Here is an 18,804-nt window from a genome sequence, read left to right on the forward strand (position 1 = left end):
TTGTTCCTTGGCTTTTGCCTAATTTCTGGTAGGACTTGAGAGTTGGAAAAGTTGAACTTATTTTGCCCTTTTAGACTTTAATTATCCTTTCATTTTTTTTTAAGTAGTCTTTTGGGTGGATTAATTCTTGATTTTAGGTCATAGTTGTGGTTTAATAATTTTAGTTGATTTTATCATGTTGGGTTTTAGTGAAACAAGTGGTTTGGGTTGAGAGATTATTTTGCTTGGGTTTAAAGGAGTGGGTTGAGTCTATTATTTTTGGGCTTCTGGGTTGGGCTTAGGAAGTAAAAGCCCATCATTTTGTTGGCTAAATTTGGGTCAGAATAAGAGATTGGCCCATTCCGTTTGCTTTGAATTTCGGTTGGGCTTAGGGGGCTTCTGGCCCAAATAAGATGCAAAATGGCCCAAGTGGCCTGTTGGGTTGTCAAGACCAGAAGCGAATTTGCAAAATGGCCCTTATACTTTTCTTTAATTTTACTATGGCCCTACAAACTTTCAATTTCTTTCAATTGGGTCCTTAACTTGATTGCAAATGGGTCCCTAAACTTTATTTTCCTTTAATTTTGACCCCAAAACTTTGTCAATATTCGTAAGCAAGTTTTTATTCTTTTGACTTCTTGAATGTGGTTTGTTTACATGATTTGATTGATTCAATTTCATGATTTACTTTGTCTTTCATGATTGTTTGTTAATTAAAGTGGTGCATTGACCCTTTCTTTGTTTTTGGAGGGTAAATAAGTGATTTCATTTCATTAGAGCTCCAACTTCAAGGGGGGTAACCTCTATCTCCTTGATTTTATTTTTCCAACGTGCTCCTATGTGCTTTTTCGTGAATTTTGTATGTTTTATTTCGTGCTTGTTTATTTTATTTTCATTTTTGTTTATTTTTACTCGATTTGATTTAGTTATTTACATTGGCTTTTCTTTAATTCCATTTTCTTCTAATGTAATTATTTGGGAGGCATTTAAATGCCAAGTTGTAATAGTTAGGTTTATTTTATTTTTGTTTCCCCCATTAAATTGTAGTAGGGCCCCCTCAAATGTAATAGCTAAGGTTTTATTTGCTTTCTTTTTGCTTGTGTGGTTTGCATGCTTACGTGCTATGTGTTACCGTTTTCTTAGGGTCTTGCATCTAGATATCATGCTTATGTGTTATGTGCTATATGTGTTTATTTGCTTTGTTATGCTTTACATGATTTATTTGACTGTAATGAACATGTGACGTCACCACGCTAGTCCAACGCTAGTTGTGGTCCCCTTTCTCGAATCCACATTAGTCCAATGCTAGTTGTGACTTCTTGTTCCGATTGCCCACTTGTCCAATGCTAGTGAGAATCCATAAACATGGGCTAGTCCAACGCTAGACCCTTAGGGACCCCCTCACTAGATCATGCTTGTATGATTACATTACACTTCCTGCATATTTTTCCATTTTTTTTAGGATCTTTATCATTTTCACATAATATTTCCCCTAATAAAATATCCCTTACCCCTATGTATACATAACATTTAGATTTGCATCTCATTTAGGAAATTAGGGGGTAGATTAGTGCATCTCGCTTGATTCGATTAGGGAATAAACCCTTAAATATGGGATACTGACGAGCTTGGCTTTTCTAGCCTTAGCACGCTCGTATTCCCTCTATTAAAAGGGGAAACTGAGTCACGAACATTAGTCCCCCGTACCCGACATGATGCATTCCTTTAAGACATGTATATTTCTATAATTATTTTATCATTTTCCTTTTCTTAGAGTCTCATATTTTTTAGCATTATTCGTGACCTCTCCAAAGAGTCGTTATTGGGCATCACAATTAATGTGATTGGCACCATTCAAATTTTAAAGAGAAATTTTGCCCCCCGATGCCCCCTAGGTCTAGGGTTTGCATTCATATAGTACATCCAAATGTGATAAATCTTTAGGTTAAAATAAGAAAATCTTTGACTAAATCGCGCAACTAGCCTTGGCTAGGTTGAGAGGGTGCCTTGGACCTCGTCCTTGCCTTCCCTTTCTTCAAATGTGACTCCTGAACCTTTTTCTTTGATTTACGTAGACTTGGAGTCGTTTAAAAAGGGTTTTTTCTATTTTTCTTTAAAAAATTCATTTTTTTAGGTGACTTGGTACACTTTAACTCAATACCAAGTGGCGACTCCGATTTTTGTTTCAAAAACCCTTTTTTAAACTATATTTTGGGTCAAATCGTCGCATTTTCATGTCCCATTTAGACCCATATTTTTCTTCATTTTCTTTGTAAATCAAAATTCATTTTTCAAATAAAAAATTCACTTTTTAAACCATTTATTTATTTTTCAAAAAATGGGGCGCGACACGTACTTTGCTATATTAAGGTTAGATATCTAACAACATTAGTTTCAGCATTTTGTTTATTGAGTTTTATGTGAGCTATGGTGGTCATCATCTAGAATTTTTTCATGCTTGAGGAGGTTTTGGTGTCTCGTTTTCATTTTTTAAGTGATTAATTTCATGCTTTCTTTGTTGATCATCTAATGTCATTGTTTTAACGTTTCATCTCTTATATTGGTCTCTTGAATCTATGAAGAATTGTTATTTGCAAATTGATTCTCAGATTTTTCTTTGGGGCAACATCTATGGTCATTGTTTTGCCTTACCTTTCGTCTCATAGTTCTTATTTGGATGGGCGTAATTGCTCTTAGGTTCTTTGCCTTTGATTGTAGTTTGTAGCTTTGGTAGCTGTGTTGTTTTTTCCTGTTATCTTGTGATTTTGTGGTTGATTATTTATGCTCATGTATTTCCTTTGGTCTTTTATTTGGTATTAATAGTTGCTACTACTGCTCTAGCTATTGCTACTGTGTCTGAGCTTGTTCGCATACCTGATGTCACCGATGGTAGAAATAGTTTTAGCCATCAATCTATAGTAACACTTTTTCTCTTTTTCTGCTTGTTATTTTATCTAATATCATGCCTCTTTTTTCATAAATGTTTAAAGGCAAAAATGAATAGACCAAAAAAATCCTTTCAAAAATGGGAATCAGTTCAACTAAACACCAAGATACGATTTTATCTTTGCACATTTGATCATGGTAGAATTCATGCAGCCACTGCTGCAGAAAACAGCACAAGGAAGATGGTATACTATTCAAAGAAGAGATTTCTTAAAGCTTATCCTATGGTTCTTTAATCCATGGGTGAGCCATCTTTACATTCAATTGAATCAATTCAGCAATAGTAACAAAATGTCACGCGCATATCTTCCTTTGCTTTTACAAAAGTAGGTAATTTTTTCCTTTTACCTAATAGCATTATCAGATAATTGCTGCACTTCTACTTAATCCAATATTCTCAGTCTTTACATTTTGCTCATAGAACCAACCAAGAGCTATAGAGTATCAAGTGGACAACAATGGTGTTATGTATTATTTTGCATAAACGCTGAAAAATAGGTAACTTGTTAAACTATTGATCAATTTTTCTTTTACTTTAAGTTTCGTCTAATCTATCCACTTTATTTTTAGGAAATACCTGCTGATATATTTGATTCCAACCATTGTCAGCATGGATAGACTATTGTTGTTCAACATGGCTTAGCTCAGTGGAATTTAGAAATCAGGGATCATTGTTTCGAAGAAGAATGGAAGACTTTTTGCTCAGATAACTATATTGATAAAAATGATATGATAAATTTAAGAAATAGAGGAAGTTTTGTATATGACATATTTACATTTGGGTTTGATCAAAAGCTTGTTGAGCAAGTTGGATATTACACCTTCCAATGATCCCTCATAGATCATCCATTTCACAAAGGAAACTTATTTTGTCCCCTGTTTCACCTTTCTCTTTCAAAAATATACATGCTCTTACGTACTATTTTTGTATTGCAGGGTTTGATAATAACCAGCTAGATTTGCATTTAGTCACGTCCTCAATCAACCAATTTTTCTCGCATGATCTGATGGCATTAGATACTTTCTACCAAATTTTTTCTTCCAACTTCAACTACAGCATGGTATGTATGTATATATATATGCTTAAATGTTTTCAATATTCGGCTCCTATTTGTTCTATATTTATCAGTATTATAAGTTATTTGTTTGGTAGAAAATTCTATAGTTTGCTAATTCGAGGTTACATGAATCGAAGACACCATCTATAGTTCTCACGAGCAAAAATACGACATACAACATTGGAATGACAAAAAATAAATTTCACTAAAACTGGAATGCCTTCGTTGTTCATCATTGTGCCTCCTCTTAGGGCATACCCTAAGATTTGGCGGACTACCTACCCAACTCTCGTCGAATCTCAGAAAAATAATTACAATTCTCAAACTCCAATAGCATTAACTCCAAGGTAAACATCATATACCATGGTTAAACATTACAAACTAACCAACATTCCATATCTATACTTGTATATACAACCAAACAGATAAAAACACAAATCCCAGTCGTTTATCAATTCACTAAGTATAACTAAGATGGCAAGTTACTTAAAGCAGGATGTCAACTCTCAAGCTATCTATTTCTCTGATTCCACGTTGCCAACGCCTGTTAAAGAAAACAACTAAAGGAATGAACTAAAAACCCAATGACGTTCCAAGAAACCATGTAAAACAAAATAGCAAGTTGGCAATTACATACATCACAATCTCAAAGAAAGCTCAATTCTAAGCAACTAGACGTTCACAAGACAAGCCATTCACATTTCAGGTAAACAAGTCAGATAAGCGATTAACACATTATGACGACCCCACCTCCTCCTAGGGCATACCCAAGGATTTGGCAGACCACCTGCCTAGCTCTCGCCAGGACTCACTCAATCAACTCTCAAGATTAATCATTCAAGCCTCCAAAATAATATTTAAGTTCTATAATTCAACCAAAATGCAAACTTATTTACAACCCAAAAGCCAAATATTTGATACAATGTCAAATGTCAAAATACATCCTATCAACCAAGAGTACAAGTACAAGAGGGTTATACACTCTAGGTCACACTTAATTGCTCCAGACTTCCATTCCTATAAGGAAAACAAAAACTAAAAGAATGAGCTAAAAGGCCAGTGAGGTTCCCAAACAAGCAATCAGGTAGAGAAACCATAGAAGTATGGTACTTAATAGTTTGAACACTTTGCACAATAATAAACAGTCATTCAAGAAATAAACAATCATTCGTTGGAAGGATACGTGCTCACTTGGAGCCATTCATTCAGCCATTTCGTCGCCAACCATTTCCCTTATTCCTCCGTCATTTCAAAACATTTAACAGTGAAAACTCCTTCAGTATTCATTGTCACTCATTCATTGATTTCATTACATTGAATTCACTGGTCAGTTCTCTACCAGACTTCGTGGTAATACTTGAGTATACCAAACATTGTCCCAGGATCACCAGCCGCCCAATCGAGTCCGCTTTTGGCTCAAGTCAACTGGCAACGAAGGGCAAGGGCCCAGTTCAGCCAAAGGATTACATTCATGCACAAGTAACGTTCAATCACTTGATCATTTAAAATTCACATTCACTTAGGTCGAGTGCGATAAAGTACACACTTGCCTATTGAAAATCCATTTAACAGTCATTGGAAAGCATTTAACATTCAAAGAATCACTCACAGATATTCACATAGTCCCTTATTGCACAAACATGCAAGGAACACTCACCACGGTACAAGTTCAAGTGTTCGCCTCAAGTGCACTTCCGACCTCACCTCCACGTCCTAAAATCATATTTATAAAGTGCCATGAGATCCACTATGCCAAGTCACATTATTCCAAAAGAAAATCAAACTCAAAATGGTTCAACAACTCCAACTTGAAGTTGGAAGTGAAAGTAAGGACAGTTTTAAGAAAATAGAATTTTTTCCAGTTTTGTGCGATGCAATTTGAAAAATCATATCTCAAGGTTCTTAAGTCCAAAATTTATAAAATTTATACCGTTGAAAAATAGATTCAAAGAATTACAATTTCTCAAAAGACACTTTTGTAAGATTCTATTCACAAATCAGTCAAAATGCAATCTCAATTGGCTGATTTATCTAGTAGAAAGACAAAAGAGGAATGAAAATTCGGTCAACTTTGGAAACTCACAGATATTCATAGGAAATGAGAAAAATTCTGAAGTTTTCCTGGTTAAAAGAGCTATGAGTCTAGTTTCCAATGCAAGAAACAAAACTCAAATTTGATTTTTCTACACCAAGATATAGCAGATTTCCCAAGACTGCTCAAGGTCTCCTGCGAAAAAATTTTCAGCAGCAATTCCCCTTATTGTCCCTAATTTCCAGCCATTTTCAAACCTACAATCTCATAGTATAACAACCTCAAATCAAGCTTACAAATTATAGGAGACAATTGATACATATTCTAGATAGCAAAGACTAACCAAATTCAACATATACTTGATATATAAACAAATATACCCAAGCTGAAATTTTGAAACCCTAAGATGGAAAATTCTACCAACTTCACAAATTCATGATATCTTCCATATTCAAGTCATCTATCCAATAAAATGCAACATAAGAAAGGGAATGAGAGTTTCTTAGCTTAATACCTTCAAACCTCAAGGAAAAATACAAAACTAAGGTTGACAATGCAAAATCACTCCACCTCAAGCTTCCGTGTCACCTTGCTGCACCTTTATTCGGATTAGATTTGTGGTTCTTATTGATTTCTTACTAAATCAAGGCAAGATCAAGATGATTTGTGAAGCTTTTTCCTCTCTTTTTTCTCTCTAAGGGTCGGCCAAAGAAGGAAGAAAATGAATAGGTTTTGAGGAGAATTTACAAGATAAAGACTAGAATGGTCTTTGGTCAAAGTTGGCTTGATAGCCAACATTTGTCGCTCTACCATTTTTCATCTTGTTTTTTTTCTTTCCTCTTGTTTTTCGGTCAACAATTTCGGCTGACTTAAGGGGTAATTTAGGGATGATTAGATAAAATAAAATCAAGGAGATTAAGGTAAGAAAATATTGGTCAAGTGGTGTACTCAATCGGTAACAAACGATGCACGTCGGTTCAAGCCTATTTTCCTTAATTCCCTTGTACTTTTGTTTTAACTTATGATTCACTAAGTTAGTATTAGCACTTCTAATCACACACTTCCTCTTATCTAATACTAACTCTTATCCATCAAATTTAGTGCACACACCTCACTAATCGATCACACTACCAAAATGCACCAAAACCCTAATTTACTCTAACTGTACAAGTAAAAGTAAAACTTTTGACTGAACTAATGAAATCACCATGATATTTAGGGCTATTAAATAGTTAAATAGCCAAGTAAAGAAATATAGAAGGAAATATAAATTAATTTTTCAAAAATGGGAGGAAATTCTAAAGAAATTTTCGAGTTCTCACACACTTTCACGTATAAGGATACAGTCTGCCCTCAGGAGCAGGTTCCACAGTAGATTGTCTAGGATCCGTTGCACTCCGTCAACCATAACATATAGTAACAATATCTAGTAGAACTTCACTTCACTCTAGTCTCCTTCCACCGTTTATCCCCTTACTTAGCTCGCATGCCAAACACGATAAACAGTAGAGGTAATACTCAAGTATACCGATTCAAGTTCAAGAGCTCAAGTTCAAGTTCAAGATACAAGACCCACAATTCATTGATCTCATCGACCAAGTCCTTATTGGCTCGACTCGACCAACTAGCCAATGGGATTTTGGGGCCCGGAGCACGCAACGGAGTCAATGGGTGTCGCGCCCCATTTTTTAAAAATAAAATAAAATAACGAGTTTTAAGAAAATGGGATTTTTTTGATTTAATTTTGAGTGAAAATGTGTGAGTTAAATAATTTGTAAAGAATAAATAAATAAAATGGGCCTAATAATGGGTTTAAAAGTGCGACGATTTTGGCCCAAATCATAGTTTAAAAAGGGTTTTGAATAAAAATCGGAATCGCCACTTGGTATCGAGTTAAGGTGTACCAAGTCACCTAAAATGAATTTTAAATGAAAAAGTAAAGAAAACCCTTTTTAAATGACTCCAAATCTATGAAAATCAGAGAAAAGTATTCGGGAGTCAAATTTGAAGAAAGGGAAGGCAAGGATAAAATCCAAAACACCCTTTCAACCTAACCAAGGCTAGTTGCGTGATTTAGTAAAAAATTTTCTTATTTTTAATCTAAAAACTTATCACATTTGGATGTCACTACATGAATGCAATCCTAGACCTAATGTTTATCGAAAGGGTCAATATGTCTTTTCGAATTTCAATTGGTGCGAATCGCATTAATTGCGACGCCCAAAAGTAAACTTTCAAAGAAGCCACGAATTGTACAAAAATATGAGACTCAAAGAAAAGTAAAAATAAAAGAAAAATAAAAATAATTATATACGAATACATGATCTAAAGGAATGCATCATAACGGCTGCGGGAATCTAATGTTCGTGACTTCAATTTTTCCTTTAATAGAGAGAATATGAGCGTGCTAAGGCTAGAGAGTCAAACTCGTCCATATCCCATATTCAAGGGGTATGGATGAGTTTGGCTCTCTATCCTTAGCACGCTCGTATTCCCTCTAATTATATTTTAATTGCATGTGTAAGGATCAAAGACAACCTAAGAGGGGTGAATTAGGTAGATTAAAAACCTAATTAAGTTATGGACACTTTTTGCTCAACATGAAATTTACCCCTTTTTTTAAGTGATCACACGATGAATCAATTAATGAATGAACAAAATCACTTGAGAGAAGTAGAAGAGATAAGCAATTTAAAGATCACAAATGTAACAATAAGTAAATAAAAAGGAACGAATTGCAAACCAATTAACTACCCAACTCCTCTTGAGCTTGTAGATTAATTCAAACAAGTTTCTTTAAATTGATAAATTACAATCACTCTTGTGTACAAAGGAAGGTTCACCTCCTCCTTGCCCCGAACTCCACTCAGTCAAGTTAAGAAGTTTTACTATCCCTCAGGACAACCCTCACAGAGTTACACTCATGAAATATTCACTCACAAATGAAAAGTTTACAATGAATCTCATACCACTAAGACTACAAATCTTCCTTGGAGAATGTTTTCTCACTAAAACTTTTCTAGATCTTTTGTATCTTTAGTGTGCAAAAGTTATTTGAAGATTCTGACTATACTCTATTTATAGGGGACCAAGAAAGTGTTTTATTAATGCTTCCAACGGATAGAAAGTAGCTTAACAGTCAACTAGCTGTTGGAGTATCGGACGTCCGGTACTACCCAAGCATGCGTCCGATAGCAGGCGGTGAGTTTGCAAAATGTTCTTCAATTCTATCGGACGTCCGGTATTGTCTTTGTGAGCGTCTGACAAGTTTCGTCGAATTCGAATGATCCTATCGAACGTCTGATGCTTGCGTCCGATCGAGGTCAGTGAGCCAGGAAAAATGTCTTATTTCCTTCGGACGTCCGGTGGTGGAGTTCTTCATGCGTCCAAAGTTGCGTAGTAATTATCGGACGTCCGATCCTGTCTTTACAAGCGTCTGACAGCTTTCATCAATCTTTGTCCCTTTTAATAGCACTTGATCTTTGAATTTGATTTGCTTCATAACTGAAAGTATATCTTGAAGAGATATTAGTATCATCCATATGTTTTGTAAAGATCAAAAGATACGGACTAAGATTAACAATCTCCTTCTTTTTGATGATGACAAAACAATGGATGGAAGAGAAAATAATTGAGCCATAAGCTCCCCCTCACTCAATGCATCAAAAAAGTTTTTAAGTGCCAAACTTATAATCTCAGAAAACTCCCCCTTTCACATAGCATCCATTTCTCCCATTTTTGTCATCATAAGATGAGAGTAGAAATCAGCAATAATAATCCAGCAACAATAATAGAGAATCCAGTATTCCAGAGAAATAATATCAGAATTCAACAATCACCAACATACCAACATTTACCAACATATCACAGTGAATTGATATCAAAAGAAGTATCAAACAGAGAAATAACAATCAAAATAATTATCAAAACAAATCATCATTAGATCAGTATCATTCATTTCTCCCCCCTTTTTATCATCATAAAAATTCAGTCATATTCAAAAATATCAAGGAAAACTCAATTCAAAATATCAGAAACATCAAAAGAAAATTGTAAAAAAACATTATGAACAAGAATCTCACCGATCTTACCAATATCTCCTACTCCAATTGTTTTAGTTTAAATATCACTTTGCCGCTAGACTTTGGCTTGAACTTGATGAAATGTGATGAATCATTGGTCATGTATCTTGAGCACCCACTTTGATTCCTTAGTAATGTTCACGAGATTCACCTAGTCAAGAGTTCAAGAACTAATATTTGGTACCCTTTAATTTTTGGGTTCTTGAGAGTTAGCATCATGTCTAACTATTCACATGCATTTCATGCCTTTTCTCATGTTCTTTCTCACATAGTAATCACTTTTCATGTGATCTTTTTGACAACAAAAATTATACATAATTAAAGAGTTATTTATATGAACAGGTTTAATAAATCTTACTTGTTTTCTCTTATAAACAACAAAATCATTTGCAGCAGAATTTATCTTCTTCTCATAAGTGCCAAAATGAGGTTTTGTTCCATTTTTTTGAAAGCAGTTTTGTTTCTTATATTAGAGTAATTCATTTAAATTATCCATTCTTTTTTTCAGATCATCTTGTTCCTCTTTGAACATTTCACAAGACTTTATTTTTCTATCATGCTTATTTTGTAAATCAATCTCATTTTTTTCAAGAAATCATTTTCAATTTTCAGGTTCTTGTTTTCTTGAAAAAGGCGTGTATTGTCTTGAAGAAGAAAATTAATTTTGTGTTTCAATTCCTTGTTTCTAACATAAAATTCTTTCAAACTATCATGCAATTTTTTAATGAAAGATTCAAGATCATCATCAGTTTCATCATCACTATCAAATTGAGAGTTACAAGTTGTTACCTCATCATCTCCAATGGGCATGAAAGCCAATTGAGCAGATTCATCTTCCTCTTCAATTTCACCATCGGAGTTGCACCCATTCCATGTGAATTAAAAGTTGTTGAATCTTGATTTTCTTTCACCTTTCCTTTTCTTCATTGGACACTCACTCACGTAGTGTCCAGGTTGGCCGCATTCAAAGCATTTATCAGTTTGCTTTTTATTGAACTCTTGCTTCCCTTTGTTTCTTGTATTGCTGAACTCATTTGGGAATGAGTTGCTGTTTCCTCCTTTTTCTGAACCTTCGTTTGTTAAGAATTCTCTTGAAACTTTTTGTGATGAGAGCTAGATCACTATCATCAGCTTTCACATCTTCTTCATCTAGGGAGGCAGAATCATCTTCATCTTGAGATGCCTTTAGAACAATGCTCCTTCTTACTTTCGCATCCTCTTCCTCTTGCACTTTGGACTTAAGCTTCATCTCATAAGAGATTAGAGAATTAATAAGAGATTCAATAGGTAAGGAATTTAGATCTCTAATTTCTTCAATGGCAGTCACTTTACTCTCCCAATTCTTTGATAAAGCATTCAGAATTTTTCTGTTTTTCTCACATAAAGAGTATTCCTTTTCCAGCACCTCTAAATCCTTAATGAGATCATTGAATCTACAATACATCTTATCAATGTTTTCATAAGGTTCCATCTTGAACGATTCATACTTGGTAACCAGAATAGATTACTTTTGTTCTCTCACATTCTCACTTCCTTCATAGACTTCTCTAAATTTGTCCCAGATTTCTTTAGCGGACTTACATCCTTTGACCCTAATGGATTCATTTGAATCTAAAGAACAATATAACACATTCATGACTTTCGCATTTATGGTGAGATGAGCTCTATCCACAGCAGTCAGTTCATTTCTAGTTTTTTGTCTAGATCTATGAGTATTTTCATTTATAAGAGAGACATATTATGGATCTTCACTAATAATAAACCACAATTCAATATCAATTGATTGTAAAAAGATAATTATTCTTTCTTTCCAACTCACATGATTTGACCCATTAAATATAGGTGGTCTAATCACAGAATGTCCTTCAAAAAATATGGTATTATTGATTGTCATTATTACTCCTAAGCCGATTGAGCTTAATCTCAAGGAGACCGAACTCTGATACCAATTGTAAGGATCGAAAACAAGCTAAGAGGGGTGCATTAGGTAGATTAAAAACCTAAGTTATAGGCACTTTTTGCTCAATATGAAATTTACCCTCTTTTCTAAGTGATCACACAATGAATCAATTAACGAATGAACAAAATCAGTTGAGAGAAGTAGAAGAGATAAGCAATGTAAAGATCACAAATGTAACAATAAGTAAATAAAAAGGAAAAAATTGCAAACCAATTAACTACCCAACTCCTCTTGAACTTGTAGATTAATTCAAACAAGTTTCTTCAAGTTGATGAATTACAATCACTCTTGTATACAAAGGAAAGTTTATCTCCTCCTTGCCCTGAACTCCACTCAGTCAAGTTAGGAAATTTTACTATCCCTCAGGACAACTCTCACAGAGTTACACTCATGAAGTATTCACTCACAAATGAAAAGTTTACAATGAATCTCACACCACTAAAACTACAAATTTTCCTTGGAGAGTGTTTCTCACTAAAACTACTCTAGATCTTTTGTATTTTTAGTGTGCAAAAGTTATTTGAAAATTCTGACCATACTCTATTTATAGGAGGCCAAGAAAGTGCTTCATTAATGCTTCCAACAGATAGAAAGTAGCTGAACAGTCAACTAGCCATTGGAGTATCGGACGTCCGGTACTACCCAAACATGCGTCCGACAGCAGGCAGTGAGTTTGTAAAATCTTCTTCAATTCTATCGGACGTCTGGTATTGTCTTTGTGAGTGTCCGACAGATTTCGTCGAGTTTCAATGACCCTATCGGACATCCGATACTTGCGTCCGATCGAGGTCAATGAGCCAGGAAAAATGTCTTATTTCCTTCGGATGTCCGGTGGTGGAGTTCTTCATACGTCCGAAGTTGTGCAATGATTATCAGACGTCTGATCCTGTCTTTACAAGCGTTCGACAGTTTTCAGCAATCTTTGTCCCTTTCAATAGCACTTGATCTTTGAATTTGATTTGTTTCATAACTGAAAGTATATCTTGAAGAGATATTAGTATCATGCATATGTTTTGTAAACATCAAAAGATAGGGACTAAGATTAACAGCATGAATTGCATTTTAAGAATTAGTTGGTTAATTATATTTTAATTGCATGAATTACATTTTAAGAATTACATTTTATAATTATTTGCCTTAGAATTAGTTAATTCTTAATTGCATGAATTAACTAACTCTAAGGCAAATAATTATAAAATGACTATTTTAAGAATAAAAACATGAGTCTTCACATCCCCACCTGCCCCTAGAGCGAATCCAAGTGTTTGACGGATCGCCTGTCCAATTCTCGCTAGAACTCATGCACTTACTCGAGCCAAATCACGATTTTTCAAGCCAAACAATTTCTTAAAACCAAGAAAATACTTGAATAACAATAGCCACAATCCTTAGGCAACAGCTTTAACTCTTACAACCATAATATTTTAAATACAATGAAATCTACGCTTCCAAATGTCCAAAAGTCGCTCAGAAAATCACACTAACTCTAGACAAAAGTTGGCTAGTTTAGCACCTCCAATTCTTCACTTCAAATTCCTGTTAAGGAATAACAACTTAAAGGGATGAGCGGATGCTCAGTGAGCCCAAGAAATCAAACAAGCAAGTAAAGCAAGTACCATAATTCAACTCAAGTAGCACATGTACAGAATAGCAACAATGGTTTCATGTAAAGCCACAAAAGAACTAAAACACATTCATTAAGAGGATATAGGAGCTCTCAGGAGCCAATTTCCCCATTGCAGTAGCTTGATGTAAACCTGTTGACATTCCATCAACGTTTAAAGAAGTAAAAACAATGATCATAGATCTCCACTTTACACCAATTTTTCGTTCACCAAACATACCCCTTACCGGTCCCGAACACCAAATAGAAACAGTAGTGGTAATACTCGAATATACCCAAACAAGAACAAGTATGGTCGATGAGATAACACTCCAATCGACTTAATCAAGATAGAGGCACTGAGACAGGATGAGAGGCACCTCCCACTCGGATTGAGTGTGGTACATGTTGCTACTCAGCACTAGGGTCGATGATATAACTTTCCAATCGACTTAATCAGAATAAAAATACTGAGACGGGATGAGAGACACCTCCCACTCGAATTGAGTGTGGTACATGCTGCCGCTCAGCATTAGGGTCGATGAGATAACTTTCCAATCGACTTGATCAAGATAAAAGTACTGAGACGGAATGAGAGACACCTACCACTCAAATTGAGTGTGGTACATGCTGCCATTCAGCACTTACAAGTCAAGCACAAGCACAAACACAAGTACAGGTCAATCAAACTCAAGCAAGTACAAGATCATTCAAGACGGGGAGGACGAATGTGATAAAGTACACCCTCACCTCATCAAATTCAGTATTCAATACATAACACGTGGCAACATGTATCATTCAAATCAAGATGTCAAGAAACATGCACTTGACACTCACCATGTAAAGCAAATCTCAAACATCCGCCTCGGGTGTAAATCTTGTGTTCACTTCCAAGTCCTAGAACCAAGTAATTAGAATACAATGAAATTCACTGCTCCAAACCACCATTTAATCAAAACTACTCCCAAGTCCCAAGATGTTCCTCAAGATTTTCATATTTTTACGTTCCTAAAAGTCTTCCAAAAACACATGTTTTCAAGCTCAATTCAAAGGGAAAATCCATGTACATGTTAGGTCAATGGTTCAGGTATAATATAGAGTGAAAAATGTTAAATTGAACCAAGAAAAGTTAAGGAAAGAGTGCAAAGGAGAAGAATCAAAGTGATAGTTTTGACACCTCTCGGCATTTTGATCATAACTGAAGGTACACTTATCAGATTGAGATGAATTTTATGGCATTTCGAAATTAAGACATAGATCTACATTTCTTATGAAACATTGAAATTCAATTCATACATTTTCGTGGTTAAAAATAGCAATCACAGAGGCACAAGAAAGCTGTCGCGTCATATCAGGGCATTTGAGCAATCTCGGAAAAATGGCTATAATCAATGTAAAAAAATCGAAATCGAATGCCATTGGTGGCGTTTGAAACTAGACTCAACAACTGTATAAAATTTAGACTCTAATGAATTTTCAATTAACACCAAAAAATTTGACAAGTTGACAGAAAATGCTCTTTGAGTTTCAGTCCATTTTGCAACTTTCCAACAAGAAAACAAGGAAGAAATTCATAGTTTTGGTTCAAATTCAACATACAAGTAAAGTGTGAGGACTTGCAAATTCCTTATATTTTTCTTAAAAATGCCCTTTTATTTGGAAATTATTCATTTAATATGGCCCTCCTATCCAATCATCCCACAATAAGTGCAAATGAACCTAGAAAGTAGGGTTTCACTTTTCGTTTTCAAGAAAGAGCGAATTAGGGTTTTTACATTTTTTTGTAGTGTGACTATTCGGTACCGAGTCATGATCAAATTTGGTAGTTAAGAGTGACTTTTGGATGAGGAAATATTATATGATTAGAAGTGATAATAATAAGTTAGTGAATTATAAGTTAAGGAAAACGGTGAGAACCCGATATTTTCTTATTTTCTAGCCCTTATTTTTATTCTGTGCCTACATTTTCTACACTTTCCTTTATTATATTAATTTTCTAGCCATTTTTATAAGGGAATTAAGTTCTAAGATATTTTTCTAGTATAAATTAGTTCATGTGACGTTAGTAGTGCATATTGGGCGTGGGACCCGCTAGTACGGTTAGTGCGGTAAAATTTTAACGACTAGAAGGAATTTTGTGCAAAAGAAATTATGTGACAAAAGGTGTTAAGAAATGATTGGAGGAGTAATAGATATTTGAGTGCTTAAGAGAGACAATTAGATAGACTTCCCTTGGATTTGTGCCACTTGTCAAGCACCAAGCCAATCTTGACCAAGACCATGACCAAGATTAAGCTTAAAACTTAGGGAGAATTGGAGTTTTGGTCCCCAATTTATTACCAACGCGCGAAACTAGTCCCCAATTGATTGCACATAACAAATGTGGTCCCCAATCTATTCAATTTTGCTCAAAAGTGGACAATTGACGGGTTTTCATAATTTTTTGACGGAAATAAGTCCCGTGAGAGCATGTGCCCATACTTAAAATCCTTTTTTCATTTTTTTAAGCGGGAAAACACATAAAAAACTATTTCCTGCTTTATGGTGCCCTCATTCCTAATTAGCAAAGACAAAACTCAATTAGCAAATGGAGTTAATTATATTAATTAGTGATAAGGACGCCAGGCTCCACCTGAGCAACCCATTCCTTGGGCTCGTCTTCTTCCATAAACACAACCGACTCTGTCCGGCCGCTGACGGAGGCGGGCGTGGTTTCGCCGCTGGAAAACACTTTCAATCTGGATTCCATTTCCCTCCCCCAGGGCCTCCTTGGCGTAGAATTGGAGCTACCAGCAGCAGCAGCAGCAGCAGCTCTAGCGTAGGAGAAATGATAGCGGCCAGAGACAGAGCCGGGTTCCGAATCGGCGTAGTCATCCCCGCAGTTATTGTGGTGATTGGAAGAGCCAGAACAGGGCTTGCAGTTCTTGTACGTACCCGAAGCCTTCATTGCAATGTCCTTGATCTAAAACACAATAATAATGCCTAATGATCAACAAATGTAAAACTGGAATGAAAATATTACTCCGTAGAGAATTATGTAGCAGAATGAAAAGGGCAGAGTAATGGATGGACATCAGACTACAGTACTTGAGAAGTGAGGGCTTTGATGGCTTGTCTAGTGGAAGGAGTGGAAATAGCGGCGGCGGCGGCGTCGTCGTCATCATCATGTTGGGGTTGGGGAAGAGATGCGGCATTGAGGTGTTGCTTAGAGCAAGCTATACAAGTCAACATTATTTGCTGCTTGACTGGACCAGAGCTGCGCGCCGAGGAATTGAGAATGTAGAATAGTTTTGCCTTTTGGCTGTGGGATCTCCGCTAGTAAATCAAAGTTTAGCTTTTGCCCCCGGGGTACCGGGGAAAAAGTGGGTCAGCAAATCAATGGAGGAGTACATGTACTCGGGAATTTGATGAGGGCATGATCAAGTGCGAAGAAAAAATGAGGAGGACGACTCAACTTATGTTATGAAGCATGAAGGGTCGGTTCAAAAAATTGCAGTAGAAGTTGGAGAAGGAGAAGGTTGGAGGGAGAGAGAGAGAGAGAGGTAAGCGTTAGCTTCATTTGCAGCAGGATTACTTTTTGTCTACTTTAGTACACGTACTTTTTTGTCCTTCCATTTATTATTCCTTCCATTTGTCTGTCTATTTTTTGTCTATAATAATAAATAAGGCAATAAAAGAAGAAGAGAATGTGAAAGGAAAAACAAAGAAGAGCGAAGATGCAGAGAGAGAGAGAGAGAGACTAGTGTGAAAGAAAAGCTGTTGAGATTTGTGGGGTTTTCATTGCTCTCTCCATGTGGTACTAGTGCATACAGTAGGGAGCATTTCTGCAAGGAAAAGATCATAAGAGAGGCAGGCAACGGGTTCTGCTGCAACCTGCAAGTTTCGAGTTTTTCCCGTCCGTCTTTGTCACATTTTGGGTTTAAGTTTCCGAGGGAAACACTTCACAACCTCGTGGGGGCATGGCCTCATCTGGTTTTTTGTTCTCGTTTCTGGAGCCTGAAGAGAAGAAGAGGGGACAATTAGTGTGTTTTGTCTTTGCTAATTAGGAATGGGAGCACCAGAAAGCAGGAAATAGTTTTTTATGAGTTTTTCCGCTTAAAAAAATGAAAAAAGGATTTTAAGTACAGGCACATGCTTTCCGTCACTTATTTCCGTCAAAAAATGATGAAAACCCGTCAATTGTCCACTTTTGAGCAAAATTGAATAGATTGGGGATCACATTTGTTATGTGCAATCGATTGGGGACTAGTTTCGCGCGTTGGTAATAAATTGGGGACCAAAAGTATAATTCTCCCTAAAACTTATCCAACTCAAGTCAATCACCATTTTCTTCCTTTGTCTTCCATGACGGACGAAATTTGGGAGGAGAAAAAGAGAGGGAGAATTTCAAGTTCCATCTTAGATTTTACCTTGTTTGAGTTGAAACCACAAAAAACTAAACCGATTAAACTTGCAATAAGGTGACAAGGAAGCTTTGGGTGGAGTGATTTTTGCATGGGCAGCCTTGTTCTTGTGTATTTCCTTGAGGTTTGAAGGTATTAAACTAAGAAACTCTTCTTCTACCTCTTATATTGTATTTTATTGGATAGATGACCTGAATCTTAGAAGTTTTATGGATGAAAACCTAGATTGGTAAAGGTTGATGGAATTTCAGCCTAGGGTTTCATTTTTTCCCCAATTCTGCCGGTACTGTTACACCTAGTTAGAGGCCGATTTGGCCTTAGCACAAAACATGAAAGTTGTAGATAATGATGTTTTATAGTAGTCTACAAACTTTCAACTCAATCGAAGCAATGTAACTTGTAAAAAGACCGAAATACCCCTGCTGCCCTGTTTCTATCCGAACATGCTAATCAGCTTCTGTAATTGGTCGTTTTGACCAGGAATACTACTGATTTGGTTGTCGATGTCTTCTTAAGACTTATAGCCTTGTATCTTAGATTTCAAATGGCATTTGAATTACCTGAATTGGAGTTGTGTGTACTGAGATATGAGTGAATGAATCAGGACTGCTAGTTGAATTTCACAGTGAGCTTCGAACTGGAAAATCTGGAGTTATTTTGATAACTTTGACCTAGTTAGGGTGAGAAATGGACTAAATAGTCTTCATCAAAGTTATAGCTCTTTTTCTTAGCTTCAAATTG

The 18,804-nt window shown here is 35.8% G+C and overlaps 1 protein-coding gene across 1 annotated transcript; it reads right to left on the reverse strand.

Annotated features, from left to right (window-relative positions):
• Window positions 1-16,262: 16,262 nt before the first annotated feature.
• LOC113739025 (protein Brevis radix-like 3) lies at window positions 16,263-16,891 on the reverse strand. The gene is made up of 2 exons (XM_072049576.1): window positions 16,748-16,891; window positions 16,263-16,622 (listed from the first exon to the last, which is right to left on the reverse strand). Exons 1-2 carry the CDS (start codon window positions 16,889-16,891, stop codon window positions 16,263-16,265), a joined length of 504 nt encoding a protein of 167 aa, XP_071905677.1.
• Between the last annotated feature and the right edge of the window lie 1,913 nt (window positions 16,892-18,804).

The sequence above is a fragment of the Coffea arabica genome, chromosome 5e, assembly GCF_036785885.1.
Source record: "Coffea arabica cultivar ET-39 chromosome 5e, Coffea Arabica ET-39 HiFi, whole genome shotgun sequence".
NCBI lineage: Eukaryota > Viridiplantae > Streptophyta > Magnoliopsida > Gentianales > Rubiaceae > Coffea > Coffea arabica.

Excerpts from the sequence above, each read along its gene's own strand:
- LOC113739025 (XM_072049576.1), bottom strand. The coding sequence starts at position 16,891 with ATGTTGACTTGTATAGCTTGCTCTAAGCAACACCTCAATGCCGCATCT. Across the intron at positions 16,623-16,747 it reads TCAAAGCCCTCACTTCTCAA|ATCAAGGACATTGCAATGAA; the intron begins GTACTGTAGTCT and ends ATTGTGTTTTAG.